The sequence below is a fragment of the Nomascus leucogenys genome, chromosome 6 (genome assembly GCF_006542625.1).
Source record: "Nomascus leucogenys isolate Asia chromosome 6, Asia_NLE_v1, whole genome shotgun sequence".
NCBI lineage: Eukaryota > Metazoa > Chordata > Mammalia > Primates > Hylobatidae > Nomascus > Nomascus leucogenys.
In genome coordinates this window covers 102,291,563-102,309,865 of record NC_044386.1, presented here as the reverse complement: position 1 = coordinate 102,309,865, position 18,303 = coordinate 102,291,563, and the positions used below count along the sequence as shown (strand labels likewise).

At 40.4% G+C, this 18,303-nt stretch overlaps 1 protein-coding gene across 2 annotated transcripts in view; it reads left to right on the top strand.

Annotated features, from left to right (window-relative positions):
• ADAMTSL3 (ADAMTS like 3) overlaps positions 1 to 18,303 on the top strand; it is a 388,402-nt gene that overhangs the window by 103,903 nt on the left and 266,196 nt on the right. For both annotated transcript variants that reach the window (XM_030814922.1, XM_030814923.1), the window contains exon 4: positions 16,493 to 16,620. In XM_030814922.1, the coding sequence (XP_030670782.1) occupies positions 16,493 to 16,620 (128 nt within the window). The remainder of the gene's footprint in view (positions 1 to 16,492; positions 16,621 to 18,303) is intronic.

Genomic DNA, 18,303 nt, shown 5'->3' with positions numbered 1-18,303 from the left:
TGTGTGGGGCCTGCACCCCAAATTTCCCTTCTTCACTGCCCTAGCAGAGGTTCTCCATGAGGGCTCTGCCCCTGCCACAAACTTTTGCGTGGACATCTATGTATTTCCATATATCCTCTGAAATCTAGGTGGAGGTTCCCAAAGCTCAATTCTTGACTTCTCTGTACCCACAGGCTCAACACCACATGGCAGCTGCCAAGGCTTGGGGCTTTCACCCTCTGAAGCCATGGCCCGAGTTGTACCTTGGCCCCTTTTAGCCACAGCTGGTGTGGCTAAGATGCAGGGCACCAAGTCCCTAGGCTGCACACAGCAGGGGGGCCCTGGGCCCTGGCCCATGAAACCATTTGTTCCTCCTATGCCTCTGGGTCTGTGATGGGAGGTGCTGCTGCAAAGGTCTCTGACATGCCCTGAAGACATTTTCTCCATTGTCTTGGTAATTACCATTTGGCTCCTTGTTACTCATGCAAATTTCTGCAGCTGGCTTGAATTCTTCCTCAGAAAATGGGTTTTTCTTTTCTGTCACATGTCAGGTTGCAAATTTTCTGAACTTTTGTGCTCTGTTTTCATTTTAAAACTGAATGCTTTTAACAGCACCCAAGTAACCTCTTGAATGCTTTGCTCCTTAGATATTTCTCCCACCAGATACCCTGAATCATCTCCCTCAAGTTCAAAGTTCCACAAATCTCTAGGGCAGGTACAAAATGCTGCCAGTCTCTTTGCTAAAGCATAGCAAGAGTCACTTTGCTCTAGTTCCCAACAAGTTCCTCATCTCTATCTGAGACCATGTCAGCCTAGATTTCATTGTCCATATCATTATCGGCATTTTGGTCAAAGCCATTCAACAAGTCTCTAGGAAGTTCCAAACTTTTCTGTCTTCTTCTGAGCTCTCCAAACTGTTCCATCCTCTGCCTATTACCCAGTTCCAAAGTCGCATCCACATTTTCAGGTATCTTTACAGCAGCACCCCACTCTACCAGTACCAATTTACTGTGTTAGTCCGTTTTCATGCTGCTGATAAAGACATACCTGAGACTGGGTAATTTATAAATAAAAAAGGTTTAATTGACTCACAGTTCCACATGGCTGGGGAGGCCTTACAATCATGGTGGAAGAGGGAGGAAGGAAGAGCAAAGGGACATCTTACATGGTGGCAGGCAAAGAGAGAATGTGTGCAGGGAAACTCCCCTTTATAAAACCATCAGATGTTGTGAGACTTACTCACTATCATGAGAACAGTCCAAGAAAGACCTGCCCTCATGATTAAATTACCTTCCACCGGTTCCCTCCCACAACACATGGGAATTATGGGAGCTAGAATTCAAGACTTGGATGGGGACACAGCCAAACCATACCACTCACTGACAGTTAACTTTTTTCCTGTTTGTTTTATAATAGTCATCCTAATGGGTATGAAGTGGTATCTCCTTTGCATTTCCCTAATAGGCATAAAGTGGTATTTCATTTGCATTTCCCTAATGATTAGTGATGTTGAACACCTTTTCATCTGCTTATTGACCATCTATATATCTTCTTTGGATAAATATCTATTCATGTCTTTTGCCCAATTTTTAACTGGGCTATTTCTTTTTTTGTTGTTGCTGAATTGTAAGAGTTCATTATATATTCTGGATATTAACCCCTTGTCAGATACATTATTTTCAAATATTTTTTCCAGTTCTGTGGATTACCTTTTCACTTTGTTAATAGTGTCCTCTCATGCACAAAGGTTTTAATATTGATGAGGTGCTTTTATTCTTGAATAGGGCTTAGGTAGTTGTAATACTCTTGAGTGTTTTTTTCTTGTGGGATTTTGTAGGTACTGCTTCCTTGTGTTCTGGCATTAGATGTTGCTGTGGAGAAGGCAGACCTTTCCCCTTGCAGGTCACTTGCTTTCACTGCTTGAATGTCTCAGAAATTCTTCTGATCCACATCTTTCCTTTTTTTGTTTTAATTAGAAAAATAGAGAAATAGAAAAGTTTAGAGACTAGTATAATAAACTCATGTGTACCCACACCCTGAAGTAACTCATGTTAATTCTTTATCATTTTTGAATGACAGTTTTTTTTTTTTTTGAGATGGAGTCTTGCTCTGTCACCCAGGCTGGAGTGCAGTGACTTGACCTCCGCTCACTGCAAGCTCCGCTTCCCGGGTTCACGCCATTCTCCTGCCTCAGCCTCCCGAGTAGCTGGGACTACAGGTGCCCGTCACCATCCCCAGCTAATCTTTTGTATTTTTAGTAGAGATGGGGTTTCACTGTGTTAGCCAGGATGGTCTTGATCTCCTGACCTCGTGATCCACCTGCCTCGGCCTCCCAAAGTGCTGGGATTACAAGCGTGAGCCACCGCGCCTGGCTAACAGTATTTTTTTAAATCAATGTTTTGGCATGCACATAGTTTAATAAGTTTCTTGGGTTGGGTTCTAAGAAGAAGACCTGAGGTGAAGATTTGTATCCAAGTGATTTATTCCAGTGGAACCCAAAAAGGAAGTGAGAGAGGTGGAAGACAGGAAGGAGCACAGCAAAGATGGGATTTGGGGTGAATCTCAGCCATTGCCTATCCTGTGGCAGCCCTGGAGGGTAAATTACTCAGAAGAGTTTGTCCTGCCTTAGGGCAGGCAGCTTGGCCTACATCTGAATTTTGAAATATATTAACATAAAGATGTTTTTCATTCTCTTACATTTTAGGGCCTACAGAATCTGCAGTGATATTCCACATTTCATTCCTAAAATTGATTTTTAGTGACTTTTCTCTCTTTTATTCTTTCATAGTCTTGCCAAGGATTTTAATTTTATTAGTCTTTTTTAATTTGTTGATCCTCTTGCTTATATTTTTGTTTTCCATTTCATAATTGCTGTTCTCGTCCTTATTATTTTTTCTTCTACTTTCTTTGGGTTGTATGTGTTGTCATTTTTCTATGTCTTGAAATAGTTTAAGATCATTTATTTTTTCACCTTTCTTCTTTTCAAATATGTGCGTTTAAAACTACAGATCCCCTTCCAAGCATAGCTTTAGCTGCTTTACTCAAGTTTTGGTATGTAATATATTCATCTTCATTCATTAAGAGTATTTTCCAATTTTCATTGTGATTAATTTTTAATCTATGGAATGTGTTTGGACATTTTCTAGTTTTAAACTTGCTTTTTTGCTTTGTTGTCAGAGAAAAAACTCGTATTATTTCAATCTTTGAATTTTTGAGATTTTTCTGTATGGCTCAGATAATGATAAATGTTTATAAACATTTCATAAATACAAAAATATATATTCTGAGATGGTTAATTGTAGCTTTCTATACAGTTACATAGTTTCAATTTGTAATTTAATTGTTTCCATATTCTATATCGTTACTTTTTTTCACCTGCTCGATGAGTTAATGATAGTTGTGTCAAAACCTCCCACCATCATTATGGATTTTTCTATTTCTTCTTACAGTTCTGTCAGTTTTTGCTTTATATATTTTGTGGTTATGTTGTTAGGTACTTCCACTTTTAGAATTTGTTCCATCCTAGTGAAATCAAACTTCCAACAGTATGTAGCATCTCTCTGTCTTAAAGTCTGCTTTGTCTAATTAGTGTAACTAAGCCAGATTTATTTTGATTAGTAGTCTTATGGTATATTTTTTTCAATCTTTTATTTTTAATCTTTCTGGTCATTATATTTAAGGAATGTCTCTTTTAAACAGAATATAACTGAATTTTTAAATTTTATCCTGACAATCTGTCTTTTAATTGGTGATTTATTCTATTTGGGTTTAATGTAATTGATATATGTGCATTTAAATCTTCCATTTTACTATGAGCTTTTAAAATTTATCCATCTGCCTACACTCCTTTTTCTCTCCATTTTTGTCTTCTTTTGGATTGATTGAATGTGTTTTCTTATTATATCTTTCCCATATACATTAATTTGGAAGTCATACACTCTTTTCTGTTTTTTTTTAGTGATAACTCTAGAGCTTAAAATATCTATCCTTGACTTATCAAAGTTGAATATTAATTGGTACTTTTATCTTCTTTATGGATGATACAAGGACCTTAGGATACTTTAAGGCCATTTATCTCTCTTCTGACTCATAGGCTGTCATTGTCAGGTATGTTAATTCCATATAAATATTTAAAACTCCACAATCCATTATAATTGCTGTTTTACACAGTTGCTTTTCTTTTAATTTACCTATGTTTACCATTCTTATTTTTGCTCTTCATTTCTTTCATCATCTCCAAGCTTCCTTTAATCTTAAAAACACCATTTAATATTTTCTTTAAGACTGGTCTGCTGAAGCTGAATTCTCTTTTGTCTGACAATCTCTTACTTTAATTTCCTGGAGGACATTTTTGCTTTTGTAGTTGTCCTCAATGGCATGGTTGATCTGTATTATCTAGCCCACCATTCGTCTCCATCAGACTTTTAAATTTGGCAACCTATAGTTATCTCTTTTTAATCTTACCTGATGTTGTGTTATATATGCTTCATGATGACTAACCCAAGAGCATAGATAATATCCTATTAAATCTTCCCTCATGTAAAGTATCTTTATGTTTAAGAATTTATTTTTAACAAAAATAAAGTCAGTATGAAACAAAGCTCTTATTGTATTTGAATGTTGTCTCTTGCTACAATCTGAGAGGACCTGGTTATGATTCTTAGAAAAGAACAAGCTACTTGTCTAGTAGGTATAAACACTGATTGCATTAATAGGGAAAAATAACCTAGATATTGTCAGGTGTGATATTGGTTTGTATGGGGGTTGTCACTGGAGATGTGGCCCATGTGATTCCTCAGATGATCTCCTGCAGGGCCCGTGGTTTCTTGTGTGTTAGTGCTAGCATAGGTACATTCCAGAATATGACTCTTTTTTTTTTTTTTTTTTGAGATGGAGTCTTGCTGTATCACCAGGCTGGAGTGTGGTGGTGTGATCTCGGCTCACTGCAACCTCCACCTCCTGGGTTCAACTGATTCTCCTGCCTCAGCCTCCTGAGTAGCTGGGGCTACTGGTGTGAGCCACTGCGCCTAGCCAGAATATGATTCTTAAATACACTGATATCTTATGTCTGAAATACTGCAAAGTCTACATGTGGAAAGGGAGTGGAGTTTAGACACTGGGCATCATGGAATGACGTATATTCTGCTTCTGTGGACACACTGTGATCTTAGCGTGCAGTGAAGACAACTATCTTAGTCAATTTATGCTGCTATAATGAAATACCTGAGACTGGGTAATTTGTAAAGAACAAAAATGTATTCTCTCGTGTTCTGGAGGCTTGGAAGTCCGAGTTCAAGGCACCGGCAGGTTTGGTGTCTGGTGAGGGCTGTTCTCTCTGCTTCCAAGATGGTGCCTTGTTGCCATGTCCTCTAGAGGGCATGAATGCTATGTCCTCACGAGGTGGGAGGGCAGAAGAGAGGGAACTAACTCTCTCAAGCTCCTTATAAGGGCCCTAAGGGCTCCACCCTCATAACTTAATCACCTCCTAAAGGTTCCACTTCTTAATACTATCACATTGGTGATCAACTTGCAACATATAAATTTCCAGGGACACATTCAGACCTTGGCAAAAAACAAATGCCCTTTGTTTTATTTTTAAGCTACATGTTGTATGTATGTTTCTTACTTCTGGAAAATAATGCCGTTCTATAGCAATACTGTGAAGAATCTTATATCAGTTATAAATATACATGTCTTTTGATTTACTTCTTTTTTTTTTTTTTGAGATGGAGTCTCTGTCACCCAGGCTGGAGTGCAGTGACGCAGTCTCAGCTCACTGCAGCCTCTGTCTCCCAGGTTCAAGCGATTCTCGTGCCTTGGCCTCCTGAGTAACTGGGACTACAAGTGCACACCATTACACTTGACTAATTTTTGTATTTTTTTTTAGTAGGGACGGGGTTTCACCATGTTGGCCAGGCTGGTCTCGAACTCTTGACCTCAAGTGATCCACCCACCTCAGCCAACTGAAGTGTTGGGATTATAGGCATGAGCCACCGCACCCGGACTTGATTTACTTTCAAGCTGACAGTCATTTGTCATCAACAAACTCCCAGTTTCATCTACAGAGGCCAGGAAGATAATATGAATCCTCACAGTGGCTGAATGGGGACTGGGCATATTAGAGGCCACGTGCCCTTTAAAAATCGGATGGCTGGGCCGGGCGCGGTGGCTCACGCTTGTACTCCCAGCACTTTGGGAGGCCGAGGCAGGCGGATCACGAGGTCAGGAGATCGAGACCACGGTGAAACCCCGTCTCTACTAAAAATACAAAAAATTAGCCGGGCGTGATGGCGGGCGCCTGTAGTCCCAGCTACTTGGAGAGGCTGAGGCAGGAGAATGGCGTGAACCAGGGAGGTGGAGCTTGCAGTGAGCCAAGATTGCGCCACTGCACTCCAGCCTGGGCGACAGAGCGAGACTCCCTCTCAAAAAAAAAAAAAAAAAAAAAAAAAAAAATCGGATGGCCACACTTAGTTTTAATTATTGCCATGCTGTGATGTGAATTTTATTTTATTTTCCTCTTATTTTCCTGAGAAGTCAGAAATCTAGATTTTTTTTTTTTTTTTTTTTTTTTGAGACAGGGTCTCACTCTAGGCCTCAGAAATCTACATTTTTATGTGAGACGGAGTCTCGCTCTGTCGCCCAGGCTGAAGTGCAGTGGCGTGATCTCGGCTCACTGCAAGCTCTGCCTCCCAGATTCACGCCATTCTCCGGCCTCAGCCTCCCTAGTAGCTGGGACTAGAGGCGCCCACCACCAGGCCCGGCTAATTTTTTTGTATATTTAGTAGAGACGGGGTTTCACCATGTTAGCCAGGATGATTTCAACCTCCTGACCTCGTGATTCTCCCGCCTTGGCTTCCCAAAGTGCTGGGATTACAGGCATGAGCCACCGCGCGCCCGGCCTAAGAAATAATTCTTTTTAGGGGCTTGTTTGGCAGAATATGCAATCATTGTTAAATAACCCAGACCTGCAGGCCAGATTCCTCCCAGCGACCAACAGCTTGCCCCCTTTATCTTAACCATTATCAGGTAAACTGCTCTCATTCTTTACACACAGGTGCTGAGAATCTTACCTCAAAGGTGGGCTTGAGGATGCTTGGGAAGCCTGAATGAAATTGGCATTTGCCACAAATCATTTAATACAGAAGCCTGGGAGTCATCCTAGCATCTCCTTTCTTCCTGCATCTGGTCAGCTGCCAGCTCCTATTGATTCTAGCACCTTTGAACTTTGCATCTATGCTCTCCTCCTCCAGACACTGGTAAATCTAGTCTAGGCTCTTGTCTCTTGCATGTCAGTGGCCTTCTAGCTATGCTCTCTGATGTGAGGCTTTGCTCCCTCAATCCTTATCCACACTCCTGCCAGAGTAATTTTTCCAAAATACAATCTGCCTAAGTCACTCCTCTGCTTAGAAATATTCCAGTGAGTCAATAAATTACTGTGCTGGAAAGCTTCTCTTTGCCCTCCAGATCCACTCTCCACCCTTCCCTGCCCCGCGCTCCACCTACTGGGAAGCTGACCTGCATGGACAGCATCAATGGTCTCCCTTGCCCTCTGGCTCCTGGTTGGGTTTGGCCAATAACGAGTACTGCAGGGCCACTGGAGAGAGGGAGGACAGAAGTGTGTTTATTTATTTCCCCAGCTGTCTCTTTGTGGGTTGCTGTGAGCTCTGATTCTCAACTGAAGGCCTTAGCTCCTCTCAGGCAGCCCTGTATACACAGCCCCTGCCTGCCCTTGCCCCATCTAGCATGCAGGGCCAAGGCAGATAATGAGAATCGTCAGAATCTGGCTGGCACCAGCCCCAGGGTGCTGCACCAGGCTTCATGGTTTCCCTGTACCCTGTCCACTACCTTGGTAAATAGTGTGTTTTTAAAATGCTTCCCAAGCAGGATGGCAAGTGTGTTAGTGTCTGAAATAATGAAAAATGTTGTGTGCTCAGCATATGGGATATGTGGTGCTAGCAGGAGCCACCAGAGATGAAGCTGGACAAAGGGTAGCGTGGGGCACAAACAGCCTAGAGGGGCAGAATGTGTGTCCTGAGGAATTAGTGAAGGGTTTTAAAGGTGGTAAAATAATTAGGAGCACATTGACTAGGAAAGTGTCAACCAAATCCTAGAGGCCATCAACTGTCAGGATAATGAGCTTTGGAGCAGGAGAGGGTAGAATGGACTGGAGAAGGTATGGAGCATTTCTCAATAGTACCTAGCACACAGCTTTAGATATATGGGTATTTAATATATCCTGGTCAGACTGAATTGTTGAGTCTGTGTGACAGCTTGAGTGACATTTTTACGCCGTTTACCCGATTCATATTTTAAAATTTCTTTTGTTAAAGACCTTAACGTAGTATTAACCTGAAAGAATGTATTTACTCTTAACTAAATCTGGGTCGTTTGAGATCCCCTTAAATAACCTTTGTGGTAACATTGGAATGAACATTTATTTGATGTCTGGGAAGTAATATCCCAGTGGAACTCATTTTATTTTGGGTTGTTTTTAATATGGAGCTGTTAATATAGCATTTCCAATAAGTGACCTTATACGTGAAATCTGTGTTTAATTACTAACGTTTTAGCAAGACTAGTAGAACTGTAGTATTCATTATAAGTCACAGATTTAAGAACTTGTCAGGAAAATATTTTATGATTTGATTTATGCCTGGGAATCCAAGAAAGGCAAGCAGTACTTGAGTCTTTATGAGATGGTGAACATACTTATTCCTACAGTATTTTTGGCTTTTACCAGCCCCATTATATAATGAGTAAACAATATCTTTTTTGGAATTTTTCATCCAAAATATTCCCTAGCTAGAGCTTTACTTAGGAAAATATGATTTCCTAAGAGATCTTTAAGCCTGATAATTTGAACCAAACAACACAAAGTGCATACTGCTTCTTTGGAAGTGTTTTCATAGCTTTCCTTTTAGTGTTTTCCTTTTCCCTTTAAAAAAAAAAAAAGAACTTTTATTGGGTGTTTTATTGTGCAAACTGTACATGTTTGTCATATAACATTAGAAATTATAGATGATCATAAAAGAAGAAAGTAAAAAGTGTTTGTAATTCCATCACAATTATAAAACAGAGGTGAGCACAAAATAAGGACTCACATGTAACCTATCATACAGAAGAAGGTGATAGGGATACATGAGGTGCTGCCCGTGCTTCCAGCAGGGTTGGTATGTTCAGTGGAAAGTCTATCCCAGCTCTCCTAACCAAGGTACCAATTGCTCCTGTTTCAGGGTCTCCTCCCATTGGGCCCCTTGTGTCTGTTGCTCTTGACAACCAAAGATTGCCATTGCCTCACCACAGCCCTTGTCCCTCTCACCTGATGCTTGTTGATTTGTGAGCCACTTGAGGGCCAGATCCACACTTGTATTCCCAGGGCGCTGAGCACAGAGCCTTGAACTTAGCAAGCTCTTGGTATAGTTTGTGTGAGAAAATGAACGAATGCATGTGAGTTCATGAACACCAGTCAGGAAAGAGAATTCCTCATGAAAGAACCTAGACAACATGAAATACTTTTGAAAAGCAGAAGTGTAGCTCTGCTTGCAATATAGAGGGAGAAAAAAGTAAAAGACTTCATAGAGATATCGAAAGAATGTTGTGGTCAAGCAGATCACAGCAGCAGATGTATTTGATCCAAGAGGCGAAATGCTAACTGTGAGTGATGATAGCTGGGCTGCTGTATTTGACTGGATTCCTGGTCGTGAAAGGAAGTGGAGCATCAGTGGGGAAAACACACATATGTCCATAAGGAAAATACAGGCTTTGTCTGGGGTAAGATAGAAAGGACTTCTGCCTGGGCCCCTTCTTTAAGGAGAAAATAACTTTTATTGGATGTTTTATTGTAAAATTATACATGTTCATTGTATGACATTAGAAATTATAGATGTTGGCTGGGCGTAGTAGTTCATGCCTGTAATCGCAGCACTTTGGGAGGCCTAGGTGGGTGGATCACCTGAGGTCAGGAGTTCAAGACCAGCATGGCCAACGTGGTGAAACCCTGTCTCTACGAAAATACAAAAATCAGCTGGATGTGGTGGCGAGTGCCTGTAATCCCAGCTACTTGAGAGGCTGAGGTGGGAGAATCGCTTGAACCTGGAAGGCAGAGGTTGCAGTGAGCCAAGATTGTGCCACTGCACTCCAGCCTGGGTGACAGAGTAAGACTTCATCTCAAAAAAATAAATAAAATAAATTATAGATGAGCCTTGGACACACATGGTTCTCAAAGCCACAGTTGTTCACCTGCAAAATGGGGATGGTGATATCTATCTTAAAGGGCTTGTTGAGAAGGTTAGAGAGAAGGTAGGAAAAGTACTGGCAGGCAGTACTCACGCTGTGCATTAGTAATGATTAACAGTGTTTGCATTATGTAGGACAAAGTTGTTCAGGTCTTCTTCCATGCTCTGCCTCAGATTCTGGTCCCAGACAGGGTCACAGAGTGACATGATATTGATTGAAGCACACTTGGATTGGGTCCAAATAACAACTCACCATATAAAATAATAACAACATGGAATTTAAATGATTACTTGAGACAACCTGAAGAGATGTTTGAACAGGGGGAGTTGGGAGCAGTTATACTCAACTGACAAACACAGATATTCACCTGGGTTACAATCAGGCCAAAGATCCAGCTGATATCAGTCAGCTGTATTTTATTGTCATTAACCTTCAGAGCTGGGGCTAACCAATGTGGAGCTGCTACATACCTCTTCTCAAAGGAGGCTTACCACCACCATGCAGCCCAAGAATACAGGTTCCACCCTGCCGGATCCAGTTCCTTCTGATGGCTGATTTCTTCCCTCCCCACAAACCTTTCTGCCTCCTGACATTTGATGACGGTAATTGGCATTATTTCATATTTTTATTGTAACATTAAACTGTGTTCAGATTCCAAGTCTGATTAGTTGGCTGCTTACTTGGCATTATGGTCGGCTTACTAGTTTAAAAAGCAGAAATATGCATTAATGGAATGCTGTAAGATTAGAGAGCTATGTCCCACACGTTTATCAGGGACTTGGGTGAAGACAGGGAAGCTGCAGAGCTGAGCACAGTGGCTCGTAGATAGGGTGACAGGATCAGGGTTCAAACAGATCGCAACAGGCTGGTATTCTGGGCCAAAACCAACAAGAGGAAATTCAGTAGTGATAAATGTTAAGTCTTGCATAAGTACAAATGGGAGAGAGCTGGCTCTCTCATCATTGTTTTGAAAAAGACATTATTTTTGAGGAAGAAAAACAATTGCTTACCCTTATTGAGATACTCACCAACTGCATGCATGGAGATGCTGCCTGTACTTTATATGTGTTATTTTATTTAAATCTTGTTTGGGTAAAGATTATCATCACCATTTCATAGATGAGTTTTAGAAAGTTTAAGAAACTCAGAGTCAAACAGCTTTTAACCATTATGTGATGCTGTCTCCAGAGCAGATTCCAAAAAATGGGCTGGCTGAAAAACGAAGGAATGGAGGGAGGGAGAGAAGAAGGAAACTTAGGTTTTATCTAAAGAAACCTGGATCGTAGGTGCAATGTATAGTCTGTGTTCTTAGATTCAGTATTGTATTCTGGACACTACATTTTAAGACTTAAAATGTGCAAATTTTGATGTGTGCCAAGAGAAAACATAGTTGCAAAGGATCTGGGAACGTAGAAGGAACTAGGAGGCTTTCAGAAAGCTTGAGAAGGGCTCTTCTGTAGAAGAGGATCAAGGCTCTGTCCACTGCTCTGGAAGGATGGAAGCTCTAGGGAAGCAGGTTCTGTTTCACTGCAAGGAAGACAACGCAAACATACATTTTCAGCAATGGCCCAGGTGGTGCTTCATTCTGCTTCAGTGGAGTTATTTCTGAATGTCTGTGTTATTATTATGCTGCTAGGATCAAAGGGAGGAGAGCAGAACTGGGTGGAAATCTGGGATATTATTGCTATTACTCTCCAGAGAAATAATACATTAAAAAGGCAGAAGGGCTGGCTGCTGGAGACGGCATTGGGGTTTCAAAACAAAATCCAACCATCTTCCTGGCTGAGGAGAGGAGAAAAACTCAGGGACCCCTCTTGAGGTGCCATTTGTGCTCTACTTTCTTCGAGGGAAAATATCTTACCTATCCAATCAGAGAAGCCAAATGCTTGCACTTATAACATGCCTATTTTAGTTATTTTAGAATCAAGTTTTTTTTTTTTTTGTAAGTTAAGGTAGAGAAGTTATGGAAAGAAACCTGATTCTAACTATGAACTGAACAGATGGAATAGTGGGAATAAAAACAAATTAAAACAGTATTGCAAAAACTCTCAACTTTCATTTAAAAATATATATGATGATGTTTTTCAACTTTTCACATTCAACCTTTCGGTATATCGAGTGACAAAATGAAAAATCAATTTCAGCTGTGTATATTTTAAACATTTACTTAAATGATTTGGACTTACCCAACCTAAAAGTCCAGATAAATGTATTAAACTGCTTATTGTATTTTTTTGTGAATTAAAACTTTATTTTTTTATTATGTTATAGACAGGACACAGTTATGTTTGGTGACGTTTACTATAGAAAATTGAACTGAACAGTGGTCTAATTAGAACAGTAAATAGTATGGGTTTAATTAGCCCCTATTCCTGATGACAGATTTGATCAGTCACCAGATATTTATCCTTTCCTTTCACTTGACTGTTACTGAAATATTGCCTCTAGTAGGACTGCTTACTGTGCTATAAATAGGTAGCTTGGCAACAAGCCATAAAGCCCGTTGACCGACTTGAGTGAAAATTATTGGAAAACCCCCTCTTTGCTTCCAGTCATTATTTCTTCATTTCACATTTGAAGGTCCTTTTCACAGATCCCTCTTTTAATTTAATTTTTTTTTTTTGTTAGATGAGGTAACTTGCCTAAGGGCTTAAGGAAACCTGTACAATATCTAGTTCAGTCACATGCTGCAGTTTATTAGTATGTCACAGTTTCTTTCATAAACTTTGCTGTTCTCCACCTTAGAACTTACCTATTAAATTCTGTCTGACTTGAACTTTTCTGTACACTAAGAATATGTGGTTTTTGTTTGCTTCCTTGTTTTTAATTAAGGTATGATGTGTTTTATTACGAAAAGACTACAAAATGCAGAGAAACAGCAACAACAACAAAAATATGTTAAAGTCACCCAAATCCCTCACACGTAGAGGTAGCAATGGTAACATCTTGATTAACCTCTCACTCCTCTCCCTATGCATGTACAAAGTTTACATGTATGAAAAATTATATAGATTTAATATGATTATCTAATGATTGTCTTTTTCCCCACCCCAATATTTTTAGAATAGAAATTTCAAAAACCATGAAAGTTCAAATAGTAATAAAACTGGCATTTAACAATTTATCATATTCTGGGGGGGACTAGGGAAAATTAAACATTCAGTTGAAGTTCATTTCCTGTCTTTTCCCAACAACATTTGTTCCTAGTCCTACTTCCTCCATTCTTAGAGCTAATTTGGTATGTTTCCAGCCTATATACCTCCAGCCTATATACATGTTCTTTTACTGGTGCATTTTGCATATATGTGCCTATGCCTATAGCTTTATCTGTAGAGAAGAGATAGAAAATGATATATGTGTTTTTATTTTAATGTAATAAAACCTATCAGTCTTTTCCTTTATAATTTCTACTTTTATTGCTATATCTAGGATAGTCTTTCCTATACAACTATTGGTATGGGTATATCCAAGATTAATCTATTAATCTATAATATTTCTAATATTTTATGGTTTCAGTATTTTAACATACATTTCTAATAGATCTGGAATTTATTTTGGTGTATTCTATGAAGAAGTTATTATGATTTTTAAAAACACAAAACATGCTGGGCACGGTGGCTCATGCCTGTAATCCGAGGACTTTCGGAGGCTGAGGTGGGCGGATCACGAGGTCAGGTGATCGAGACCATCCTGGCTAACACGGTGAAACCCCGTCTCTACTAAAAATACAAAAAATTAGCCGAGTGTGGTGGCGGGTGCCTGTAGTCCCAGCTACTCGGGAGGCTGGGCCAGGAGAATTGCTTGAACCTCGGAGGCGGAGGTGGCAGTGAGCTGAGATCACATCACTGCACTCCAGCCTGGGTGACAAAGCGAGCCTCCATCTCAAAAACAAAACAAAACAAACAAACAAAAAGCCCACAAAACATTTGTCACATTGATTTGTGGTGCTATACTGTGTCCTTATACTTGATCTGTTTCTGGACTCTTTTTTTTTTTTTTTCATTTTAATAGGTCCATTTGTTTATTGCTGTGCCAATTCTCTACTCTTAATTGAGACAATTTTCCTCTCATTTTACTTCTTTTAATTGTGTTTAAAAAAACTTGTGACATGAGATCTACCCTTTTAATAAATTTTGAAGCATATAGTACAGTATTGGTAATTGTAAGTACAATGTGGAAAAGCGGATCTCTAGAACTTTTTAATTTTGCATGGTTGAAACTTTATACCCATTGGACAGTAACTCTTCATTTCCTCATCACCCCTGTCCCTGGCAACCACTATTGTACTTTCTGCTTCAATGAGTTGGTCTATGTTAGATACCTCATATAAATGGAACCATGCAGTATTTGTCTTTTGTGACTGGCTTGTTTCACATAGCCTAGTGTCCTCAAGATTCATCCATATTGTGGCATGTGATAGGCTTTCCTTCTTTTTAATGGCTCCATAGCATTTCATTGTGTGTATACCACATGTTGTTTATCCATTCATCTGTTGATGGACATTTGGGTTGCTTCCATGTCTTGGCTATTACAAACAATGAGTGTGCAAATATCTCTTTGAGATCCTGATTTCAATTCTTTTGGATAAATACCAAGAAGTTGGATTGCTGGATCATATAGTAATTCTATCTTCCTTCACAATATTTTAGCTTTTTTTTTGAGACAGAGTCTCACTCTGTCACCCAGCCTGGAGTGCAGTGGCATGATCTCAGCTGTTACCTCTGCCTCCTGGGTTCAACCAATACTGGTGCCTCAGCCTCCTGAGTACCTGGGACTACAGGCATGTGACACCACGCCCAGCTAGTTTTGCCATGTTGCCCAGGCTGGTCTTGAACTCCAGGAAATCTACCCACCTCGGCCTCCCAAAGTGCTAGGATTATAGACATGAGCCAGCACGCCTGGCCTCCCTTGGCTCTTATAGATATTTATGCCACTAGATGAACTTTAGAATCATTTGTTATGTTTCAAAAAATTTTTCTTTGGGGATTTTGATGGGACTTGCTGTAAACTTATAGATAAACTTGGAGAGAAGTAGCATTTTACAATATTGAGTCTACTCATTCAGGACTATGGTTGTTTCTTCATTTATTCAAATATATTTTAGACCCCTTAGTAAAGTTTTGTAACATAATAATAAACTTTATTTCTTTTCAGGTCTACACCTACATCTATCTATGTAGTTTTTACTTCTAATTCCCCCTCTTCTCTGTAGTATTCTAAATTAAGTCAATGGTGGAAAGTCTAGGAGACCAGTTAAACCAAACTGTACTCATAATTGACTCTTCCCTGTTTTCTTGGATTCGAAACCTTTATAACCTGGCCAACTATATTCATATGACTTTGTTTTCTAGGAATGGAGATTCTGTCAGGAGGTTCCACAAATCCCTATGCAAGGTTTCTTGGGAGTTACCGCCAGTCTGCCTGACACACAAGCAAGTCAGAATTTCACTCATGAGCACTTCTTTTTTTTTTTCTGAGACAGAGTCTTGCTCTGTTGCCCAGGCTGGAGTGCAGTGGCGCAATCTTGGCTTACTTCAACCTCCACCTCCCAGGTTCAAGTGATTCTCCTGCTTTAGCCTCCCGAGTAGCTGGGATTACAGGCACGCACCATCACACCTGGCTAATTTTTGTATTTTTAGTAGATGGGGTTTAGGCTCAAGCAGGGTCCTTGCTATGTAAGTTAGAAAACAGAATAATATAATTGATATTTAGCCAATTTATTTAAATTTAGAAATGATAAAATTTCAGATATAATACTGAGCTTAAAAGCTATCTCGATAAAACCTTCTTAAGGTGGAAAGGCATGCATGTGTCAACTGATTTTCATATAAACCTGTCTTGTTTTTTGTGCAGTCATTCCAAAGCAAAGCATTTTGGGGTAACATTAATCTTTGTGAAGAGCTTAGATGACTTTGGATTTGGGAGGCTGAGGCAGGCAGATCACCTGAGGTTAGGAGTTCAAGACCAACCTGGCCAACATGGCAAAACCCTGTCTCTACTAAAAATACAAAAGTTAGTCAGGTGTGGTGGTGGGCACCTGTAATCCCAGCTACTCAGGAGGCTGAGGCAGGAGAATTGCTTGAACCTAGGAGGTGGAGGTTGCAGCGAGCTGAGATTGCGCCATTGCACTCCTGGGCAATAAGACCAAAACTCTGTCTCAATTTGAAAAAAAAAAAGGTGACTCTGGAATAACTGGGGAAGGTTTGGAATATTTCAACCACATTTGCCTATAATTTATTGTGTGGTTTTTTTTGTTTGTTTGCTTTTTAACATCTAGACCTCAAGAAACACTCGTTCAGATGAAGACAAAGATGGCAACTGGGATGCTTGGGGCGACTGGAGTGACTGCTCCCGGACCTGTGGGGGAGGAGCGTCATATTCTCTGAGGAGATGTTTGACTGGAAGGTCAGTGGTGGCTTCACTTGCTCCTGAATGTGGAATGTGCCAGTGCTTCTGGATGGGTGGAGAGGAGAGATAACTTTATATGGCTTTGGAATGTGCTGTGATGATGGTGTAACATTTGCTTTGTCTAAATGTTAGTCAACCTAGGTTAACATATTTAAGCAGCAATGGTCCCGTTTTCGTGGGTGTGGCCATGTTTCGCACAGGACCCAGGAGCACTGGACACTTTGGGCTTTGAGCAAAGGAAATCCTGGCACTTTAAGTCACTGGTTTAAAGTTGTCAAGAGTTGGGGCAGGAGGTCAAGTCTTCTGAGTTACGCCCTTGGGTTGCTGCAACTTAATCCAGTTCTTGTTCATCTATTCTGAGCAACCCATTGATTAAGAACATGATACAAGTTCTGTTTTCATATTTAGGTATGTTTATGTTAAATAATATTTGCAAAAATGTAAAATCAGCTTTTTAAAAAAACCTGTAAATTTCTAATAAGCCTGTGCTTATCATTGTTTTTGAGACACTTCAAGGTAATTCTTTATGGGACAGTTTAATTCCCAGTCAAGGATTTTGCATCAGCTCTTAGGTAAGACAGAGCCCCAGATTGATGGAATCTGATGTGCTAGTCTTGTACAGAAGAAGATTCCAAGATTATGTCAGTCATCTTCAGATTTGGAATATTATTAGGCAAAAGAGTAAATTGGCCTTTGCTGATTAGCTTCAAGATATAGAGTAGAAATGCAGGGAGAGCATATTTTGGCTGGAGTTTGGATTTCGTTGAGGTCACTGTTTTATCATACATTAAACAGTGACCCAGTATGTCCTCCAGTTTCCTTGTGACAGTGCAGAGCAGGGCAGATGAGAGATTGTACATGTGGCCTTTGAGATGAAAGACTCACTGGTCTACTCCAGGAAGGCCTGGGAAGGTTGCTGGAGGTACTGTAGTAGCATTCCCTCAGGGTGAGTTCTAACTCAGAGCATGGAAGCTTCAGTAAAGCATTGGAGAACTAAATCCAGGGATTATTCTTGCAAAGAGAAAGTGTTATGCCTGCTTCCCCATATTTCCACCTTGGTGAGCAGATATAGGCCCTGGTATTCTGTGTCATGCTGTGTGGAAGAATGATGGGGTATCATGTTGTATTGGGATATATTTATTCTGCCAAGGAGGCTGCAATAGGAGAGCTACACCCTGTGGGCAAGGGAAGGAGGCTTTTTTTTTTTTTTTTTTTTTTTTTTTTTTGGAGACGGAGTCTCACTCTTGCCCAGACTGGAGTGCAGTAGCGGGATCTGGGCTCACTGAAACCTCCGCCTCCCAGGTTCACGCAATTCTCCTGCCTCAGCCTCCCAAGTAGCTGGGATTACAGGTGCCTGCCACCATGCCTGGCTAATTTTTGTATTTTTAATAGAGACAGGGTTTCACCTTATTGGCCAGGCTGGTCTTGAACTCCTGACCTGAATGATCCACCTGCCTTGGCCTCCCAAAATGCTGGGATTACAGGCATGAGCCACCATGCCTGGCCAGGGGGCTTCTTATGTAAAGGGTGAGTTCTTTCCCACTGCTGGCCAGCCACATGGGGGAGAAGTTTCCAGCCTGGAAATGAGTGGGGAAGGGAGAACTTTGGCATCTCTTTCTAAACTTCAAGTCTGAGAAGTCTGAATAATTTGCTATTAGTGGTAGGGTTAGAGTGGGAAAG